Here is a 21,707-nt window from a genome sequence, read left to right on the forward strand (position 1 = left end):
ATGTAGGAATATATCTTTAGAGGTAATTTTCTTTTTATAATTGAATGAAGGTTTTACTAATTCTTTTTGTAATTGAGAGTTTTGCCAATTTCTCAGGTTGTAAAAAGGTCTTCCACTCTCGATGTATAAATTCTTCAGTCACCATTCCATGCCAGGAGGCTTCTCATGCAGGCAAAGAAAATGCAAGCCCTGCAGCTAAAAAGCAGCGTCGAATAGATCAAGATGACACATGGAGTGTTACAAGAACTTCTGAGTTTATTGATAAGTCAGATGAAATCATAAAAGATGCCCATGAACTAAGAAGATTAGAGGAATATATTACCAGAAAGGTAAAGATAAATTCAAATTGTTAGATACATATATTATAACTTAACATTTTATGTGAATTCCTTTATTATGCAGCATACATCTGATAATCCATCTTGTTTACTGCGAAATGATACGTAACATTTTGGAAACCCAGTTCAGTTAAAGTATGATTACTAGAATTTGAGTTTCCTTGGTGTCATGAAGTCAGTGACTTATAGCTAAGATATTCTTTTTATTGGCCTCATTACAACTCTTTTTATATTTTTACTGTTAATGTATTTGAATCCATAGCAAAATACTTTCCTTCAATACTCATTGTACAGGGGAGTCAAATATTTGTGTTTCTACGATCATTATCATACCACTGGGGACCTTACTGATTTCATAGTTATGTCAACTAGCCTCTCTCTGGGTGCTTACTACATTTAGCTACCTTTAAATTTCTCTGATTTACTCTGATAAGTCCCCTAATTATCAACATTATACATCACTGCATAGTTTTGCCAATTATGCTGTGGCTTAAAATAGCCATTTCCAAAATATGATCTATATCTGATGCTTTGGTAAGATTTTATTGACAAAAGTCAATTAAACATGACCATGAGATGCATAGTAGTGTAAAAATTATGTACATCATCTATTCGACAATACCAGTCCATATGGTAGATATGGTTAGATTATATCCATACTGAGAACCCAGTTGAGATTCCTTCGAAAATCTTTTAAATTTTTTTTTTGTATGCCTTTTTGATGACAAACGCCTTGCAGTTACAACAGTCGTGGCATACAAAGCAGCATTAACAGAACCCTTGCTTTATGGGTTCGGGATTGACTAGTACATATGGGGTTGTCACTTCCTTTCTGCAGTCTTTTGCAGTAGAAAAACTAGAAAGACTCTCTCCCAAAAGGCTTCCAGTTACAGTATGGTCCCCAATCCACGGCCTCACAGAATTGGAAATTCGCAGATTTCGAAACACATACCTTATGGGAATAATTCCTTTAGGGTCAAGGCAAATGGCAACTTACCTTGTCAAATTTTTTCATACTACCCATTTTCAATACTTTCTGTGTACTATGCTGTAATTTTTTCTAATATGAAATTGTTCTTATGGATAAATAAAAAATTAAAAAGGTTTTAATAACTTGAAAAAAAGTTTGAAATTACACAGGATGGTGAAAACTCCCACACGTAAACAAAATGCCACCATTGGGGGCAAGTGTACTGTACGATACAGTCATTTCCTTTAAAAAAAAAAAACCTTTTGGATGGAATTTCCTCTACCTGTCCTCTGCCAAAAAACCTTCAAACTCCTCTATCTCATCTCCGTGAAGAGTTCTGCTGAAGGAAGGCTTTGTGAACCATTTGAGGTTCCAGGGACTGGCGGATCATGTGTGTATTCACTCCTGTTAGGCCTAACAAACTTGGTTACGAGTGCCTGTCTCAGTTTCTTTGTCCGGCACGTTCACTATGTAATCGTTTTTTTATAAATTTATTCTGTGATAAAAAAGAACTGATGAAAATTCAAAATTTCATATGAAATGACACTTGGAAAGTTTAGATCGAACATTATTTCTCTCTCTCTCTCTCTCTCTCTCTCTCTCTCTCTCTCTCTCTCTCTCTCTCTCAAACACATCTGCTTTTCTGTTAATCACTTTTACTAGTCATTTTCATCAAAACCTATTTCAACAATAGAAAAGAATTAATGATCAAATGCCAAAAGTTAGTCAAAACAAGTTAACCTAGACAAAAAATTCTTACTTCATGTTCAGCATTGACTGATTTCAAGTTGTCGACTGCTGCCAAAATGGAAGTTGCTCCTTCCTTCGTCTTTAACTTAAGGGCAAGCTTTTTAGTTTCGAGAAAGTGGGTCTTCCTCTTTGGCTTCTAGGTAGATGCATACATGATGCGGATGATCAGAATACACTTCACAGATCTGAATAATATGTATGGCGATGATGATAATACCGATCATTCATACACGCTGTGCTATGATGTCACACATGCACGAGGCGGAGCCTTCCGTCTTAGCTAATGGCTGAGCAGAAGCCTTCAGAATACACTTCGCAGATGTGAATAATACCTATGGCGATGATGATGATGATACCAATCATTCAGAATATATTTTGCAGATCTGAATAATACATATGACAATGGTGATGATGAAATCATTCATACACACTGCACTATGACGTCACAAATACGTGAGGCAGAGCCTTCCGTCTTAGCTAATGGCTAAGCAGGAAATCTTTCTCTCGCATTCCCCCTTGGAGGAATAATAGTTTTTTTCCTCCAAGCATCCCCCCCCCCCCTTTCTCTCAGATACTAGTGAACCCCCCCTCCCCCACCTAAAATACTTGAAAAGACAATAGATTTGATATGTTTTACAGCGTGTGAATTGCAGACTCTGAACGGCTTCACAAATACAGGATCCCTGAACAAGATACTTTGACTACTGTCAACCCCTCAATTTAGCGGATCTTCTTGATTGCATTAGCATCAGAAGCTCATTAGTGATCTGGGCTCTCTTAAATGGTGACGATACATCATGCAAACAGCTGATCATCAATCATTATTGTCCCTTGGCCCATCGTTCCTAGCCAAGAATGAGGATCCATTAAGAAGGAAATCTACTCTAATAAATAAAAAATTTAGCTGACGAAACATTATGAATGGTTCAAGCACTTAAGGTTTACCTAGAAGTGACATTAAACATCCTATACCCTAGCACAAATAAACTGCTCTCTCTACAAGGGCTGAGAATAATTTTAGTGTCCCCTATCAAAAAGGCAAAACTGCACTCAGCTTATAGGTCACATGATATTAGGAAAGTAAGTGTGTCATTGGCCTTCTTCAGAAATGTCTCTTTCGAAGAAATCTTCAAATGTACAAGGTCATCATCAGAGTTGATATTCTTAAAACATTATGGCCATGAGGTTGAACAAATCTACTACATTGTGTATCAGTAGGTGGCATATAGTTATTCCTGACCCCATAGGCATGATAGCGGAAAACCGGGGGTCTTCCTAACGGATGAGTATGCTGGCTAGTGCAGGGGAAGGTTTGACAATACTGCAACCATTCCCAGCATGCTGAGGTTAGTCACTTGCAGAACTTCACCCTTTTCCAACAAAAAGGCATGGGACTTGAGCAAGGTGTCATCCTGCATTGACTGATAGAGAGTAATGGCTTCCTGGTCTTGTTCACACAGCTTATAAACAAGATGTCTGACACGTGTACAACAGTCGTCCCTTCTGCAGGTTTTGACATGGGAAAACTTGGTTCAGCTTTGTTGTAGATAAGGGAAAATGCCCTCTTATCTTTGAGCCTATCACACGTTATAATGTTTATAATTATGACACAACACCTGGCTACAAGACCAGCTAAAAGAGGATTCTTTGATATTAGTCTGGTCACTGTGGAGCTCTGGTAGGCCATGGAAGGGTAACTCCTTGAGGACAACAGCAACTACCAAAAAAAACCTTTTTTATTCATTATAATTTTTAGTTTTATTTGGAAATGAAATATGCTAATTTATTTGTAGTGAAAATAAGTGGTAGTGTATTTATGGTGGTAATTATCCAATTGTTTCATATTCACCATTTTGGTTATTTCACTATTTCATTTATCAGTTTATTGCTGAAAGAGTTAACCTTTATTATATTAATTTGTTTATTCTTCACTAGTAGTGTCTGGTTATGGGGTGTTGCCTTAGAACCTCACTGGGCCTGTAAGCTTCAGTTCCGAAAGCCACATAATTCTGTAAACTGAACTACAAATACCCCTAAGGGTTGAGGATAAGGGATTGTGAACATGTACATGGAAGTACCATAAAGCTCCTGCTTTAACGTGGTAGGACTAATACATGGGTTGGACTCTGTCAAAAGGAGTGAGTTTATGAGAAATAAAAATTTTAGTTAGGACTAGTTCTGTGAACCTGCAGATTTATTGTTTGGTGTCAGAGAAGTAACACTGTTATTGGGTTAGCAATTGAATTTTGGATGTGTTCAAGAGCTTAGTGAAGTTAGAATGCAAGTGAAATTAGTGTATTAAGGACCACAATAGTTTAAAATAAAATGTATCTGTTTAATTATTGAAACATTTATTATCTATATTTCATTTCGGTAGCTGTATGGCCTTGAAGAAAAAGAAAGTGAGAAAGCAGATAATCGCACACAGAGTCTTGACCGTAGCTTTTCCAGAGAAGCACCTCCAAAAGAGTTGGAAGTATCTTCACGTATACGAGACAGGAAAGATTCTCAGGTTGATCAGATGTTCTGCCAGTCATTACGTGAATTCAAAAACAATTTGATATCTACTTATAGCGTATCTCTCCAGAAAGAAACCTCCTTATCATTGAAGTACAAAGACCTCATTAAGAACTTTGAGCAGGTAAGTAAAAGTTCTAATGCAGCTTTCTATATAATTGCACTTTGGCTTTTTTTCTCTGAATTGTTTCCACACCTGTTGAATATATAGCTTAAAAGGCGAGTTGTTTCGTTCAAACCGACAATAGCTTGGACAATGCCCACAGTGCTATAAGGACATGGTGTCACAAGACAATGAACTGGACCACTTTTTCCTCCAGCAAAAAAGAGCGGTAAAGATAAAAATATGTGGAAACTTCTGCATACTAGGACTAGATGTAGGAAAAGGGCATATTGGTTATTAGTCACATATGTTTTTGGTAAGAGGTGACCAGTAGATTCTCTGTATAGGTACTTTATTATATTTATATATATATATATTATAATATATATATCTAATATAATATATTATATATATTGTATATTATATATATAGATATGATATATATATATATATTATATATATATATATAGATATATATATATTATATATATAACCTGAAAAGCAATAAAAAAATTACACACTTGGCTATAGTGGTGAGGATGGTGTATTCCAGCTCTTAACAAATGTACAGTAGCTCATTGAGATAACGGATTAAAGCATCCAAGCCGACCTTGCTATAAAAGGAACTACAATATTTCATTGTATATATCCATGAATGTGTTTTTTGCTATAAAGTCCAGGTATATTTATACCCTGTATCCCTTAAACTACTGTAAAATACTTAATTTGATAGTTTTAACAAAAATATACGGCAAATTACCCTAAATCATCCCAAAACCCCAAGAGTCATCTTTTAGCAACATGCGATAAAGATTATATTTATACTATGTATTTAGATACAGTGTTCCTGTCGTATTCGTTCAGGATAGATACCAGCCCTTTCCTTCCCTTCCCTTCCCTTCCCCAATTGAAACCCCTCTAAAAACGCTTAAAACTGCCTATTTTGTTAGGTAAAACTGAAGAAGTTCCACTAAAAAATTATTATACCTGGTGTTTTTAATAGTTTATTACAAAAAGTGCATTTTATGATGAAATTGATAAAAAAGAAAAAACGGGAATTTGTGGATACAGGCGGCCCTCGGTTAGCGGCAGGGGTTCCGTTCCTGGCCACCGACGCCAAGCGATTTTCGACGCTGAGCGATTTTAAAGCCTACGGCCGCCGCACACCTTCTTTCGAAACTCTAGACCAGTCAAAGGGGCCGTAATCCCACAACGGCGCAATAAGTAAAATTATATTTATGCAGTATAGTACTATAGAATTTACTGTACAGTACATGTGGGTGTCTAGAGTATGTAAAGATATAATAAAGTTTATACAGTGTACAGGTAGCTGTAGTGTTCAGGTCACGATCATTAGTCTAACGATAGTTCGATTTTATGAGAGATCAAATTACAATGGCCTAACTTTATCCATCTTCTAGTTACATAAGTTCAATAACAGCAAAAGAGAATGATGAAAGTATGGTTTTAACGTTATACTCGTTGCGTGAACGTGTACAACCATGAACAACCGAACGAGAAAACTACTTTTTTTTTTCTAAGTACAACCGAACTGGATAACATCTGTTTGGCTTGTATTTCGATCATCGTACTACAGTGCAACATTACCGTATTTGTTATAAATGGCGTTATGTATAGAATAGAACTGAGATATCTTAATGTAATAACTTTATTCGCTATTGATCAGAGATCAATATAGATTAAAGATCAATCGGGAAATATACCGTTAAATTTAAACCTAATTATGACTGAAGCTGAGAAAACTGTTCAAGCTGCTAATGACTATTATCGTAGATCGGCAACAAGGATAAAAACTGCAGTAAACGTCTGCCATCACACACATAGATAAAATTGGGATAAAATCGTTTTAATCAAAACTACTGTGCTTGAAAGAACACATTTTACTGTTGGTTTCACGCCGATATAAGATAAATAACGTAAAGTTCGTATTACGATGATATAAAGGATTACGTATTGCGAACGGAATCACGTAATTTTTTACGCAATAAACATGCCGCCAACGTAATCTGTTAACGAAAAAAATAGTAGTTCACATTCACAACGAGACATATTCAATAAATATTTCCACCTAAAAACACGCTGTATAAGGAAAAATAACTTTGTCTCATATAAGTCAAGTATCTAGATATTCGTTTATGCTAACTAGAAGTAAGAGCATTCGCTCAGAATTGCGTTATGGTGAAACAGACTCGTATTCATCAGCTGATTTCAAACCACAACATTGGCCGCTCCGCGAAATACGGGCTTAAGTTTGCCGTAGTATTTTAAGATACAATAATATGAGAATACATACAATATTCTTGGATACAGTGAAATAATGTATACTTTTAAAGGATTTATGGAAAAGATGCATAATTAATAAAATAACACAATGCATTTTTTCGGAACTGGCGGACAAGAACGAACATGAAAAACCATCCCCTGACAACGTGGAGCGTAGTTACAAAGGCTGCCTTAATTTGTATCTTATTTCTGTACAAAAATGAAAATACCTTTACGCAATATATTTTCATACACATTTTAAACATAAAAGCATAAACATTTGAAAAATCGACACATCGATCGCTAAATTTGCACTTTTTTTTTTTTCTTTTTTTTTTAACTATATTTTTGGAAGCGCAGCAGACGGCGGCAAAAAAAGTGCAAATTAGCGATCGATGTGTCGATTTTATAAATATTATGCTTTTATGTTTAAAATGTGTATGAAAATGTATTACGAATAGGGTATTTTTATTTCTGTGCAGAAATATGATAAAAAGGCAGCTTTTGAAACTCCCCTTCAAGTTATCGACTACGATGTGTTTTTCAAGTTCGTTCTTGTATGCCATCAAGAACGAACTTGAAAAACACATCGTAGTCGATAACTTGAAGGGCAGTTTCAAAAGCTGCCTTTTTATCATATTTCTGCACAGAAATAAAAATACCCTATTCGTAATACATTTTCATACACATTTTAAACATAAAAGCATAAACATTTATAAAATCGACACATCGATCGCTAATTTGCACTTTTTTTAAAATCGATATTTTCGGAAGAGCGGCAGGCGGCGGCTTACAAGAAAGAACATGAAAAAACATCGTATTTGGTATCGTGAAGGGCAGTTTCAAAAGCTGCCTTTGTATCATATTTCTGTACAGAAATAAAAATGCCTTTCACGTAATACATTTTCACACACATTTTAAACAAAAGCATGAACAATTATGAATCGACACATCCATAGCTAAATTTGCACTTATGTAACTTGATATTTTCGGCATAGAACAGCGTCAGAGGCATATATTTTACCCTAATACCTACGTAATAACTCTCCATAAAATTTGTTAATATAATTTGCATAACCTTTATGGTCTGAACGGCATTTCTACATATGTATGAACTCGTTAGACAACGGCGCTAGCGGCGCTGTTAACTGAAATTTGTGCCGTAAAGATACCTTTAAAATGCCTTATTTTTTTAATGAATATTTTTGACGACCGCCGTAAAACCGATTCGCCGTTGAGTGATTGCGCCGTTAACCGCGGGCCGCCTGTATTTCTTATAGAAAAATACAGTGAATAGGCGAATTTTCCGCGAATAAGAGAGTATGTGTTCCAGAGTGAAGTCCGCAAATATGAGTGTCCACGAATCCGGAGTCTGTGAATACCAGTGGTTCACTTTATTGTTAATTTAAATTGTAAACTGCAGGACAGTAAAAGCTTTAGCATTGTTTTTAGAGTTGAAAGCAATGTAAAGTAATAAAGAAACAGTAACAATAAATTTTACTTATCTGAAATAAACATGGAAAATATTTGAGTAAAATAACAAATAAAAATTGCCGTACATACTTGTGATTTTGTTGTGTATCTTGTGTACTAACGTCTCTTCCTCCAACTCTTTATCCATCTTCTAGTTAAGTTAAAAATATAAAAGAAAATGATAAATGTATTGTTAGTAGCATTACAACCGAAGGAGAAACAGCTGTTTTGCTAAGAACTGAATGCGATTTCAACCACCGTATGATGGTAAACAATTACAGTAGTTATGTTACAAATGACGTTAAATAGAATAGGACCGTAATATACTTTTACACTACGGTAATACCCCGAAGTTAGGCGAGTTTAGGTTCCAGACTCCCTTGCTCAAAGGATTTTTGTGTAAGTTTGGCACGGTCTCTAAAATTGCTAATAAATGTATACTTCTAGAGTTTGAACGCTAAATATGACCCTAATCATGCTCCCTAAATATTAAGCTAACTTTAAAATGAAATTAAAGTTACTGTAATTTCATTTAAAAGTTAGCTTAATAAGAATAGAATTAAAAAGTTGGTAAAAATATAGGAGTGTGTGAAGATTATATACACACAATGTATATCTCTCTTCTTTCCCCTTTCCAACCAACCGATCTATTTTTAGAAGTTTCTCAACCACTTTTAAGGAATTCTTTATTCTGTCTCATTCTCTCTTTTTTCAGAAATGCCAAAGTGCATAGACTTGTTCCTTGCCTTTAATGCTTATAAGTGACTTCTGTTTCCTTATTTATATAGAAAGATGACACATTAAGGAATATGTGCTCAGACTAGTTCAGGTTAACTTTAACACTGCTTTTGACTTGGATAATTGTCAATTATTTTAATATAGGTACTATTCGTAGGCCATTAAGGGTGTGAACTCGTCCATATTTTTGTAAGCGTCCAAGCTACTAGGTAAGAGTTGATGTTAGTGGTAGCAAAACCTCTAGCATATCTGGAACTTTTGTTGTCTATAATTCTTACTAGTAATATGGTTATCTAGACAATGAAATATTCTCCTGCAGATGATGTTGCTTTTTTTGACATAGTATATGTTTTCCTTCCCCTAAATGCAAAATGAAGTTGCTGATAGTCTTGACAGCGATACTTGAATACTTATTAAATAGCTAAATTCATACATTCGTCTGACAACTTCAGTGGTGTTTAGTAATAATGTCATAGATGTTATCATTAGAGGTGTGGTGAAACAATGAACAACTTGTCTTGGAGATCTTTCCATTCTTAATGTACAAACCAATATTCCTCTCCCCTTATCCATATAAGTAGCCTTTTGTTTATGACTTCAACATATTTTGTGATGTTTGTAACCACAAAACTTCCCTTTTCTTTTGCAGACTCTCCACCCCATGAAATAATGGTTGTAATGCCCTTTGTTTGAAGCTCAGAATAGTACCCTGGGTGTAATAATGTCAGATAATCCTTAATCAATAATTCAGTCATGTTTGTTTCTATTCAGGAAATGGGCTGTCCACCACGATCAGGCATGTAGGCAGATAAAAATGAGAGGCTTTTCTAAAGAAGTTTAATGTTGCTCATTTATTTTTCCAGGTGATGAACACTGTTTGTAAGGAAAAAATGGGCAATGACACTTTCCCAGTGACAATGGGTGTTAATGCTTTCAGAGGATTTTTGGATGAGTTTATAAGAGAAAAAAAGAAGTCTGTAGATGATAAATCTTCTGCAAAGAAGAGGAAAAGAAGAAGAAGAGAAAAGAAAAAGGTAAAATTCTCCACTTTTTAATCAAATATATTGATGCATATGCTTTGTATCATATGTGGAAACACTCCTGAAAAATGTTTTTCTTCCAAAGCTTATGAATATTTTCATATTGGTTATAATAGAATACAGATATGCTTATATATTAAGATATAAATATCCTATGTAGAACCAAAATCTCAGAAAATGCCCAGCTGCAAGCCAAAGTATTTGTGCTCCACCTTGATTTCATTTAAATATAAAATGCTTTGTACACATTAATTGTCCTTGAAATTTTGCATGTTTAATTGATTCTCTTCTTTAATTGCATATGGATTGTACAGATGTTTTTTTTCTTTATTTGAAGGTTGTTGAAGAACTGTTGTATGGGGGCCATATATTCACTCATATCATGGTTAACATTCCTACTCAGTGTGAAGTGTGCAACTCCTTCCTTTGGCTCTCCATGAAGGCTCTAACTTGTCAAAGTATGTATATACTAAATGCATTAAAACTGGGGTACAGATTCTTCATTATTCTGATGGTTGTTATTGGTGACATTGTGTTGTTTTGTGTTGAGAATGAAATTCACATGTACTGCCAATAGTATTGACCAGAATATTGAAGTAAATCATATATTCAATGACTGTCTTTTGACAATAAGATTATATTTCTACCAATGACTGTCTTTTGACAATAAAACATAGTGTTGACTTAGTAATCTGCTTTAAACGGATCAAGGAATTGAATAGCTATGAAATAGTGTAATCCTAGTTTGTTTCATAGCAATCCATTAATCATACATTCAAACACCAGGAAATGACTAGAGATATCAACTTTGTAACAATGTTGGACTCTTATGGAGTCAAATTCTTTGCAAGTCCTGTGAATACCTATGTAAAGTTCCTTTGCAGTGCCTATAATTTTCTTTCATCAGTGAACCCTTATTTTATCTCTTTTGGTTTCAGTGTAAGTTTTCTTAGCTTTTTAAGTGCATGTTATACGTCAGCATACAATCTAACCTCTTAAATCCAGCATTCCGTTGTCCAGAAACTCCCATGATCTGGGACGTCTTGAATGAACTGCCATTAGTTCTTGAATGGTTACTAGGGTGGCACCACGTTTGAGTTTTTGGATTTTTTTTTATTTCGGAACTGAAACTTGCTTTGTAATTGTGCAGTCAATGTTTGTTTTTCTCCAACAAAAACATTCTGTGAAACTCAAAAATACAGGTTATACAGCATGCAAAAGAATTGAAGAAAACAGTTGTTCAAGAAAAGGCAATAGTATTAGGTGACATGTATGAAGAACTGGAAACACCGGAGGGTGAGAGAAAAATTCACAGAATTGCAAAGTTTAGGGTCAAGAACACCAAAGACTACTCCCATATAAAACAGGTTAAGGATGGGAATGGAGGGGTTTTGTGCAATGTGGATAAGATAAGAGGTAGAAAGAATATTATGAACACCTGTTAAATAAAGAAAATTGTTAGAAGATGAATTCTAGAACCTTGCTATGACATGTAATATTAGCAGGAAGGAAGTAAAGCAGGCACCAAAGAAGATGAAAAATGGTAAAGCTATAGGACCAGATGGAATTCCTGCAGAAGTGTGGAAGAGCCCAGGAGAAGAAGGAATAGACATGCTGTGGGACTTAGCAAAGAAAATATAAAGTCTGGAAAAGATACTAAAAGAATGGAGAGAAAGTTTTATTTTGCCTATCTGTAAAGAAAAGGATGACATCCAGGATCGTGCAAACTACAGAGGAATAAAGCTAATGTCTCACACCATGAAAATCTGGGAAAGAACAATTGATCGAAGAATTAGAGAAGAACATCTGTCGATGAAGAACAGTTGGTTTCATGCCAGGAAGAGGAACCACAGATGCAGTGTTTGCCCTCTGACAGATGTTGGAAAAACACCTAGTATGTATAGACCTGGAAAAGGCATATGATAGAGTCCCATGTCAAGAGGTTTTGAGGTGTATGCGAGTAAGGGAACACTGGAGAAGTATGTGATGTTGGTCCAAGATACATATGAAAGAACACAAATGCATGTAAGAAGCAGTGTTGGGTAAACTGAATGGATACTAGTAAGAGTTGGTTTACATCGTAGATCTGCTTTGTCCATATCTTTTTTACCTGATTATGGATATACTAACTCAAAGAATAAGAGATCAATCTCCCTGGTTCATGTTGCTTGCTGATGACATTGTGTTATGTAGCACCAACAGAGGGATAGGGGAATCAAAACGAAAGCAGTGGAGGAAGGTACTGGAAGACAGGATTAAAGATCAGTAGAAAGAAGATCAAGACACTGAGATTAGTATGGAAGGGACAAGGCTGAACTGAGTAGAAAAATTTAGGTATATCTTGGTTCGACAGTTGCTGATGATGGAATTTGGATGTAGAAATAACACAGAGTGCAGGCTGGATAGAAAAATTAGAGAAAGATGTCAGGTGTTGTGTGTGACCACAGAATCAACGTAAAGGTTAAAAGAAAGTATAAGATAGTAGTGAGACCAGCTTTGATGTATGGAGCAGAAACATGGCTGGTAAAGAGAATGCAAGAGAAGAATTTGGATGCGGTATAGATTAAAATACTTGGGTGGATGTGTGGAGTGACAAAAATGGACATGACCAAGAATGAAAGAATAAGAGGAACTACTAAAGACATAGAACTATCAAAGTAGGCCCAGAAAAGAAGACTGCAGTGGTATGGCCATGTGATGAGAAGGGATGAAACATAAGTAGGGAGGAGAGTGATGCAGATGGGGTGCCTGGTGGGAGAGCGAGAGGGAGACTGAAGCAAAGGTGGATTGATGTAGTTAGAGAAGATCTGAGAGACAAATGTCAGAAGACGATGTTTTTGGCCGAGCCAGGGAGGAAAGCTGTCAGAAAAATTGACCCCACAAAGAAGTGGAAAAAGATGCTGAGAAAGAAGACAGCATACAAAAGAACCATAATTTGCGCATACAGTTGACCCCCATATTCGTTGAGGATGCGCATCCCCCCCTCCCGCATGGATAGTTAAAATCTGCTAATACTTAGAACCCTTACTAAAATTACTTATAACTGCCTGTCTTGAAAGTTCAGATACCAAATGTATACCTTAAATAACATCCTCATCAAATATACCTTAAATTATTATCTTATTACTCTATTAATCTTTAAAATTATATTATGAAAAAATATAATTTCAAAGTCATCTTAAACATTAGTACCTTTAAAAATATATATGTATGTACTTCTAACCCTTCCAGAGAGAGAGAGAGAGAGAGAGAGAATTTATAAATTAAAATCTTACTAGTTCACTATACAGTGGACCCCCCCATATTCGCGTTCTCCGGATTCGCGGACTCACACATTCGCGGATTTCTCTCGGGAACGTTTCCCCACATTATTCGCGGTATTTTTCTATGAGAAATATCCACTAATTCTTGTTTTTTTATCAATTTCATCATAAAATGCACTTTTTGTGATAAAACTATTAAAAAAACCAAGTATGAACATTTTTAGAGGTTTTTTCTTGAGTTTTAATTAACAAAATAGGCGGTTTTTAGCCGTTTTATAGGGGTTCCAAACATTCGTGGGTTCTAACTATTCATAGGGGGGGTTCTGGTACGCATCCCCCGTGAATACGGAGGGACCACTGTAGTATTTTCTTTAATGAATTTATATTGTTACTGTTTACATTAATATAAATATTTAGAAATTAGTAAATCATTTATTTATCATACAAAAACATACATCTCAGTGAGGGAGAGCAGAGAGAGAGAGAGAGAATTATTGTTTATTATTTAATATCATTTAATCTTATTAAAATTACCACAGCATTGACCAATATTAATACTATCTGATAGTGTATATTGTATCATAAAAATGTATTTAGTCTTGAAAATAACATCAAAATACACTAATTAGTGAATGTTTATTACAGGAAAAATCTACGAATTGCTGATTTTATATATGCAACTTACTAAGTAATATAGTTGATCCCCACTATTTGCAGACTCACTTATTCACGGATTTCTCTATGGACCTTATAGACCCATTATTTGCGGGAAATTTGCGTGTTCACAATATTTTTCTATGAGAAATACCCACAAATTACTGAATTTTCCTATAAATTTTATTAAATGCACTTATGATAAAACTATTAAAAAACTAGCTATAAGCATTATTAGTGGGTTATTATTGAGTTTGAACTACTAAATAGGAAGTTTTAAGCATTTTTGTAGGGATTCTAAGTAGTATTTGTGGATTCCTGGCTGATAGTAGTAGAGCATTAGAAATACTCTACTTAGATTTCCAGAAGGCCTTTGACAAAGTCCCACACAAGAAACTGATGACAAAAGTTAGAGCTTTAGGAATTGTAGGAGAAACAGCAGACTGGGTCGAAGACTGGCTAACTTATAGAAAACAGAGAGTCGTAATAAATGTTGAAGAATCAGAATGGGTAGATAAAACAAGCAGAGTTCCCTAGGGTTCTGTCTTTGGCCCTTTCTAGTTTTTTATTTACATTAATGACATTGATGTAGGCTTAACTAGTAGGATAGCCAAATTTTCAGATGACACCAAACTAGGTGTAAATGCAGCAGACCCAGATGCAGTGGAAAGTTTAAGAAATGATCTAATAGAAATAGGAGAGTGGTAAAAAAATGCCAAATGCCTTTTAACGTAGATTAAGTAAAGTGTTACAAATAGGAACAAACAACCCTCATGCCAGCTACATGCTGCTTGGGAATGACATAAATAGTATAGAACAAGAGGACCACCTTGGAGTCATTATTACCAAGGACTTAAAATCCACAAAACAGTGGTTAAAAGCAGAAAAGAAGGCACAGAAACTAGTGGGATACATAAAAAGGCAGTCCAAATACAAAAACAAGGAAACTGTGCTGCAGCTCTACACATCAATAGTTAGACCCCATTTTGAATATACAGTACAGTTTTGGTCACCAACACTCAGAAAATACATAAGTAGATTAGGAGGAGTGCAAGCAAGAGCCACAAAGTTTATTCCATCCATCAGGTAATTAGGTTACCAAAGACGACTAGAGAGCCTGAACATGTATGACTTAGAAACACGACGATTGTGAGGACAACTAATAGAAACATTTAAAATACTGAAAGGCATAACAACAGTAGACAGTAACCTATTTACATTAAATGAAAACCAGACAAGAAATAATGGATGGAAACTTGAACTTAAGAGATACAACACATCCCATTTTGGGAACTTCTTTACATACATGATATGTGACACTGGGAATAAACTGCCACCAGAAGTTGTAAACAGCAACAGTGTGGAAAAGTTTGAAAGAAAGCAAGACAAAATCATTAGGACACTGTGAATGCACAGTAAAAACCTGTTCCTACAGGTAAGTGACCACACAATGTCTCCTCTGATGGACTAACAAGTGTTTGAGGCATCTTGATCTTTGTAACTCCCCACCTGTCACATTGCTTGATATATTTGACAGCTGTTGGACCTCAGCCACCCCAGCTTGGTACCTGGAGTTCGAAAGGAAGATGCATGAAAACTGGGATTTCCTTCATTCTTACATAATTTTTTAATTTATAAACTAAAATCTTACTAATTCACCATAGTATTTTCTTAAATTGCTCTTTACATTAATATTAACCCTCAAACGCCTATTAGACATATTTTACGTCGAGATGAATTGTCTGTCGGGTGCCGTTGGACTTATTTTACGTCGACATAGAAAAGATTTTTTTAAAATTCGCGGAAAAATACTTTAGGCTTACTAGCCGAAAACTTTTGAATCATGCGCCTTGGGGGATGGTGGGAGTTCACGGATCAAGGTGTTGTTTTGTTTACAATCGTAACGCAGGAGTGCACGCGCGAATTTCTTTCTTATCACACTAAAAAGTATCAGGGACACATCTCAGAAATTATTTCGTCACTTTGACATAATATTTGCACCATTTTAAATTAGCCGTTACATGGAGTATTATATATGAAAATGTGCGCAATTTCATGTAGAATACAACTAAAAAATACTCATGATTGTAGCTTTTGTCAGTTTTGAAATATTTTCTTATAAACAAGGATGTGCCAAAATTTCAACCTTTGGGCAATTTTGACTCTACCGAAATGGTCAAAAAACGCAATTGTAAGCTAAAACTCTTATATTTTAGTAATATTCAATCATTTACCTTCATTTTGCAACAAATTGGAAGTCTCTAGCACACTATTTTGATTTATGGTGAATTTATGAAAAAAAAACTTTTTCCTTACGTCCGTGCGGTAACTCTTCCGAAAAAATCATATGTGCGATTGTCGTAATGTTTGCACCATTTTAAATTAGCCGTTACATAAAGTTTTATATATGGAAATGTGCGCAATTTCATGCACAATACAACTAAAAACAACCCATGGTTGTAGCTTTTATCAATTTTGAAATATTTTCATATAAATAACGATAAGTGCCAAAATTTCAACCTTCGGTCAACTTTGACTCTACTGAAATGGTCGAAAAATGCAATTGTAAGCTAAAACTCTTATATTCTAGTAATATTCAATCATTTACCTTCATTTTGCAACAAATTGGAAGTCTCTAGCATAATATTTCGATTTATGGTGAATTTATGAAAAAAAAAAAAATTCCATACATCCGCGCTGTAACTCTTCCGAAAAAATCATACATGCGATTGTCGTAATGTTTGCACCATTTTAAATTAGTCCTTAAATAAAGTTTTACATATGAAAATGTGCGCAATTTTATGTAGATTACAATAATAAATAATTAAAGGTTGTAGCTTTTCTCATATTTGAAATATTTGCATATAAATCATGATAAATAGAAAAAAAACCACGTTCGGTCAACTTTGACTCTCCCGAAATAGTTGAAAAACGCAATTGTAAGCTAAAACTCTTACATTCTAATAATATTCAGTCATTTATCTTAATTTTGAAAAAAAATCGAAGTCTCTAGCACAATATTTAGATTTATGGTGAATTTGAAAAAAAAAAATTTCCTTCCCTCCGCGCGCGGATTCTCCGCCGCAAATCTTCGAAATGTGTACGTCGCATTCTTGGAATATTTGCTCCATTTCATATTAGGCGTTTCATAGAGTTTTTTATATGAAAATGTGCGCAATTTTATGTAGAATACATCAAAAATAATTGAAGGTTGTAGCTGTTCTCATTTTTGAAATATTTGCATATAAAAAAATATATAAAAAAATTCGACATTCGGTCAACTTTAACTCGTCCGAAATGGTCGAAAACTGCAGTTGTAAGCTAAAACTCTTATAGTACAGTAATATTCAATCAATTATCTTCATTTTGAAACAAATTGGTGGTCTCTAGAACAATATTTAGATTTATAGTGAATTTTTGAAAAAAAAAAATTTCATGTCCGCGCGTTACGAATTCATGCATCATTTTGTGATAATGTTTTCTCTGTGTTGCTTTGAACGTTTTACAATATGTTATATACCAAAATGATTGCAATTTAGTGTACAATACAATGAAAAAAATTAACTCGTTATCTTTAACCGTTTTGCTCACAGCGTGATTTGAATACAATTATATATGAAATTTTGTTTTCGCGCTATCATATATCGCATTATTTATATATGATAATGATATTTTTTAATTTCTGATGGTTGCATGCTAAACTTCAGGCAATGAAAAGAAAAAGGAGCCAAAAATGAACTCTTAATCTTGAAAACTTAGCTCGCTGTGATTTTTTGAAGAAAATATTTTTTCCACTTCAGCGCTCACTCCGAGACCCCCTCGGCATACGGAAGGCGATTTTTATTATAACCCTTCGGCGTTTAAGGTTTAATATTTGAAAATTAGTAAATCTTTTATTTATCATACAAAAAACATACATCTCTTTAAGAGAGAGAGAGAATTATTATTGTTATTATGTGATATCATTTAATCTTATTAAACTTACTAATACAGTATTGATCAATATTAATATTTTAAAATTAGTAAAACATTTTTGTATCATAAAAATGTATTTAGTCATGAAAGTAACATCAAAATGCACTAATTAGTGATTATTTATCGTCGGAAGAACCCGCGAATAGGCGAATTTCCCGCAAATAATGGGCAGATATGGTCCAGAGAGAAATCCCCGAATCTGGAGAACATGAATACTGGGGGGCCCCACTGTACAGCCGGTCTGCTGTAGTACTAATTACATAGCTATAGTTTCGCTATCCTTCAGCAACTATAATATTGGAAATTCACGGTAGCACTAGTATTTTGGTTTAGCTAGGCGACTACCCTCGCCCACTATTGGGGTAGAGAGGAACCAACTCAGTGTTGAGTTCAGTTGTTTTCTGCCATCTGATGACTGTAAGTGATTGATAGCAGCAGAATTGTTTGCATAGTAGAACTTCTAAGTAAATTGTTACTGACAATTGGTGAAATGCAGTCAAAAAACATTTTAAAAAGTGCTTGGTGCTACCAAAGAACCATATCTGGGGATATTTATGCGTTTGTGGCTTGAAGCACGGTTCACGAACCGGAACAAAATTTTTTAAACATTTGGTTCGTAACCCGATTTGATGATGAGCAGGACTGTTTGTGAGCTGAGGTACCACTGTATTTTATAGACAGACTCAGCAGAAAAATCTGCAAATATGTGAGAACGCAGTCAGGTGTTTAACTGTATGTTTGTATATCATCTGAATCTGTTTATCATGCAGTCATTAAAATTTTGCCCAAAAACATGATTTCATCATATACTTCATGGATAGTGCAAGATGTATTTTCAGTAGATTACAATAGACAGGCTGTATATGCCTGTCTTAATTTCAGTATATACCACTGAAAATGCATATTTTATCTTGAGTTAGCTTTAAACTAAGAAATAGGCCTAGAAGCAAAAGTTCGTTAGGTTAAATGGAAACCTTCATACCTTAAATCAGGCTTCCCAACCTTATGGCTTGTTTAAGAATTCATTATACTATTAATTTAATAACCACTTAGTACTGTGTGCAAGACACTGTCATAAACAATAGCAAGTATTTGCATGAACAATTGAATCGTGAAACAGCTGTTTGCTGATATCAGTTATTGGAACTATCAAATGTTAATTGAGGTTTGAGTTACACTTGTCGACTTGGTAAATCCATAAATAAAAATAAATATTTATTTATACTTCATGAAATAGAGAAGAAAATGTTATGAAATTATGGCTCTAAATGGCTCTAAATTTATGGTTGTTTCTGTGGCTGAAACGAGTAATGTGCAGACCACAAAATGTTTTGTTAGAGGCAGATGCAATATCCAGTACTGGCGAAATCACACCTTCACTTAATTTAGTTCATTTATAGATAAAGTAAGTTGCATTTTTAACAAGCAGTCCTGATAATTTACCAAATAATGCATCTTTGAAATGTATTTAATTTAGCAACTAATGGCTGTGATGATATCAGTAAAATGCAATCAGCTGATGATTTTAAGAATGTAAACATTATCAGAATACAAATGCCACTTGAATGCTATGTTCATAAATTATGTGATAATAATATGGCAAGATAATACGTGACATAAAAGTGTGTACAGTACGTAAAACAACAGTTTTATTAAAATTATATAATTCTTAATACAACTTTTATCTCCATCTCTCAAAATAAATGCCAGAAAAGTTTAAAGTGCAGGAAAACATTGAAAGGTGCCAGGAGCTCAGAACTTGATAGTGTGCTTTTGAGTTGGGTTAAGCTCTGATGAAGTGAAGGTGTAAGCATTCCTGGATAGATACTTATGGAGCAGGCCAGAATTTTCATAAAGCCTAATGAATGCCAGTGATCTATATATAAAAAAGGCAGTTTCTGTCTGCTTATTTGTCTGTTTGTTATGCATGCCCAGACTGTCAAAGCTAGGGCTGGCAATTTCCACAGAGAAATTTTTAGGTAAAATCTGAAATTCTAGGGCCATTACTAAAAGGGGTTTGGGGTAGGAAGAACTTCTTGGAAATGGAGCTGGCTCTGCCCATAGACTTAGTAGCTAAATAAACCTTATGAATTTATCATACCTAATTTTGGTATACACATGACCTACTATCTGGAAAAGAATACATTTGGGGGTGAGATATCAATGGCACCTTACCTTACAGACCTTACAATTCGTTCGGGTTGCCCCAGGTCCCTCAGTGTGAGGCGCCTCTAATGTCTACCAGAGAGTTGCTAGTACATCTTCCGGTATATTTTGCATCTTCCAATCTTGGATGGTCTGGGATGCAGTTTAGATATTTGTCGAGCTTATTCTTAAACACATCTACGCTCACTCCTGATATATTCCTCAGATGAGCTGGCAACGCATTGAATAGACGCTGCATTATCGATGCTGGTGCGTAGTGGATTAATGTTCTGTGTGCTTTCCTTATTTTTCCTGGTATAGTTTTGGGCACTATTAATCTACCTCTGCTTGCTCTTTCTGTTATTTTTAGTTCCATGATATTTTCTGTTATTCCTTCTATCTGTTTCCATGCCTGAATTATCATGTAGCGTTCTCTTCTCCTTTCTAGACTATATAATTTTAAGGATTGTAGTCTTTCCCAGTAGTCTAGGTCCTTAACTTCTTCTATTCTAGCTGTAAAGGACCTTTGTACACTCTCTATTTGTGCAATATCCTTTTGATAGTGTGGGTACCATATCATATTGCAATATTCAAGTGGACTACGAACATATGTTTTATAAAGCATAATCATGTGTTCAGGCTTTTCTTGTTTGAAGTGCTGTAACAAACATTCCCATTTTTGCTTTACATTTTGCCAACAGAATGGCTATTTGATCATTGCATAACATGTTTCCATTCATCATCACACCAAGGTCTTTAACTGCTTCCTTATTTGTGATTGTCTCATTATTAGGTCCCCTATATGCATATAGCTTTCCTTCTCTGTCTCCATAATTTATTGATTCAAATTTATCAGAGTTAAATACCATCCTATTTACCTCTGCCCAATCATATACTTTGTTAAGGTCTCTTTGTAGAGCGTTCCTATCTTCATCACAAGTAATTTCTCTACTTATTCTTGTGTCATCAGCGAAACTACTCACTACCGAATCCTTAACATTACTGTCTATGTCTTCAATCATAATAACAAACAATATTGCAGCTAGCACCGTACCTTGTGGCACACCGGATATTACCTTGGTTTCATCCGATTTCTCATCGTTTGCAATAACTATCTGTTTTCTGTTTGTGTGTGTCTTTTAACCATCTTCCTACTTTAATCTACGAATATTGTGTTTTCTAATTTTCTTTGCTAATATATTTTGTCTACTTTGTCAAAAGCTTTTGCAAAGTCTAGATAAACCACATCTGTTTCATTTGTCCGGCATTTTCCTATATATATATATTTTTTGAATATGTTCTCACGGTGGACTAACAGTTGGGTTTGTGTACTTTTTCCGGGTACGAAACCGTGTTGTCCTATATTAAACAAATTATTTTTTATTAAATGTTTCATAATATTTTTCTTCATTACCCTTTCATACACTTTCATAATATGTGATGTTAGACTCACAGGCC

The 21,707-nt window shown here is 34.8% G+C and overlaps 1 protein-coding gene across 5 annotated transcripts in view; it reads left to right on the forward strand.

Moving 5' to 3' along the window:
- The window catches only part of LOC135212719 (unconventional myosin-IXAa-like), a 371,838-nt gene that overhangs the window by 278,210 nt on the left and 71,921 nt on the right, over positions 1-21,707 (forward strand). For all 5 annotated transcript variants that reach the window (XM_064246413.1, XM_064246417.1, XM_064246414.1 and 2 more), the window contains 4 exons: positions 97-329; positions 4,436-4,699; positions 10,036-10,206; positions 10,550-10,670. In XM_064246413.1, coding sequence (XP_064102483.1) covers positions 97-329; positions 4,436-4,699; positions 10,036-10,206; positions 10,550-10,670 — 789 coding nt within the window. The remainder of the gene's footprint in view (positions 1-96; positions 330-4,435; positions 4,700-10,035; positions 10,207-10,549; positions 10,671-21,707) is intronic.

The sequence above is a fragment of the Macrobrachium nipponense genome, chromosome 41 (assembly GCF_015104395.2).
Source record: "Macrobrachium nipponense isolate FS-2020 chromosome 41, ASM1510439v2, whole genome shotgun sequence".
In the NCBI taxonomy this organism is placed as follows: domain Eukaryota; kingdom Metazoa; phylum Arthropoda; class Malacostraca; order Decapoda; family Palaemonidae; genus Macrobrachium; species Macrobrachium nipponense.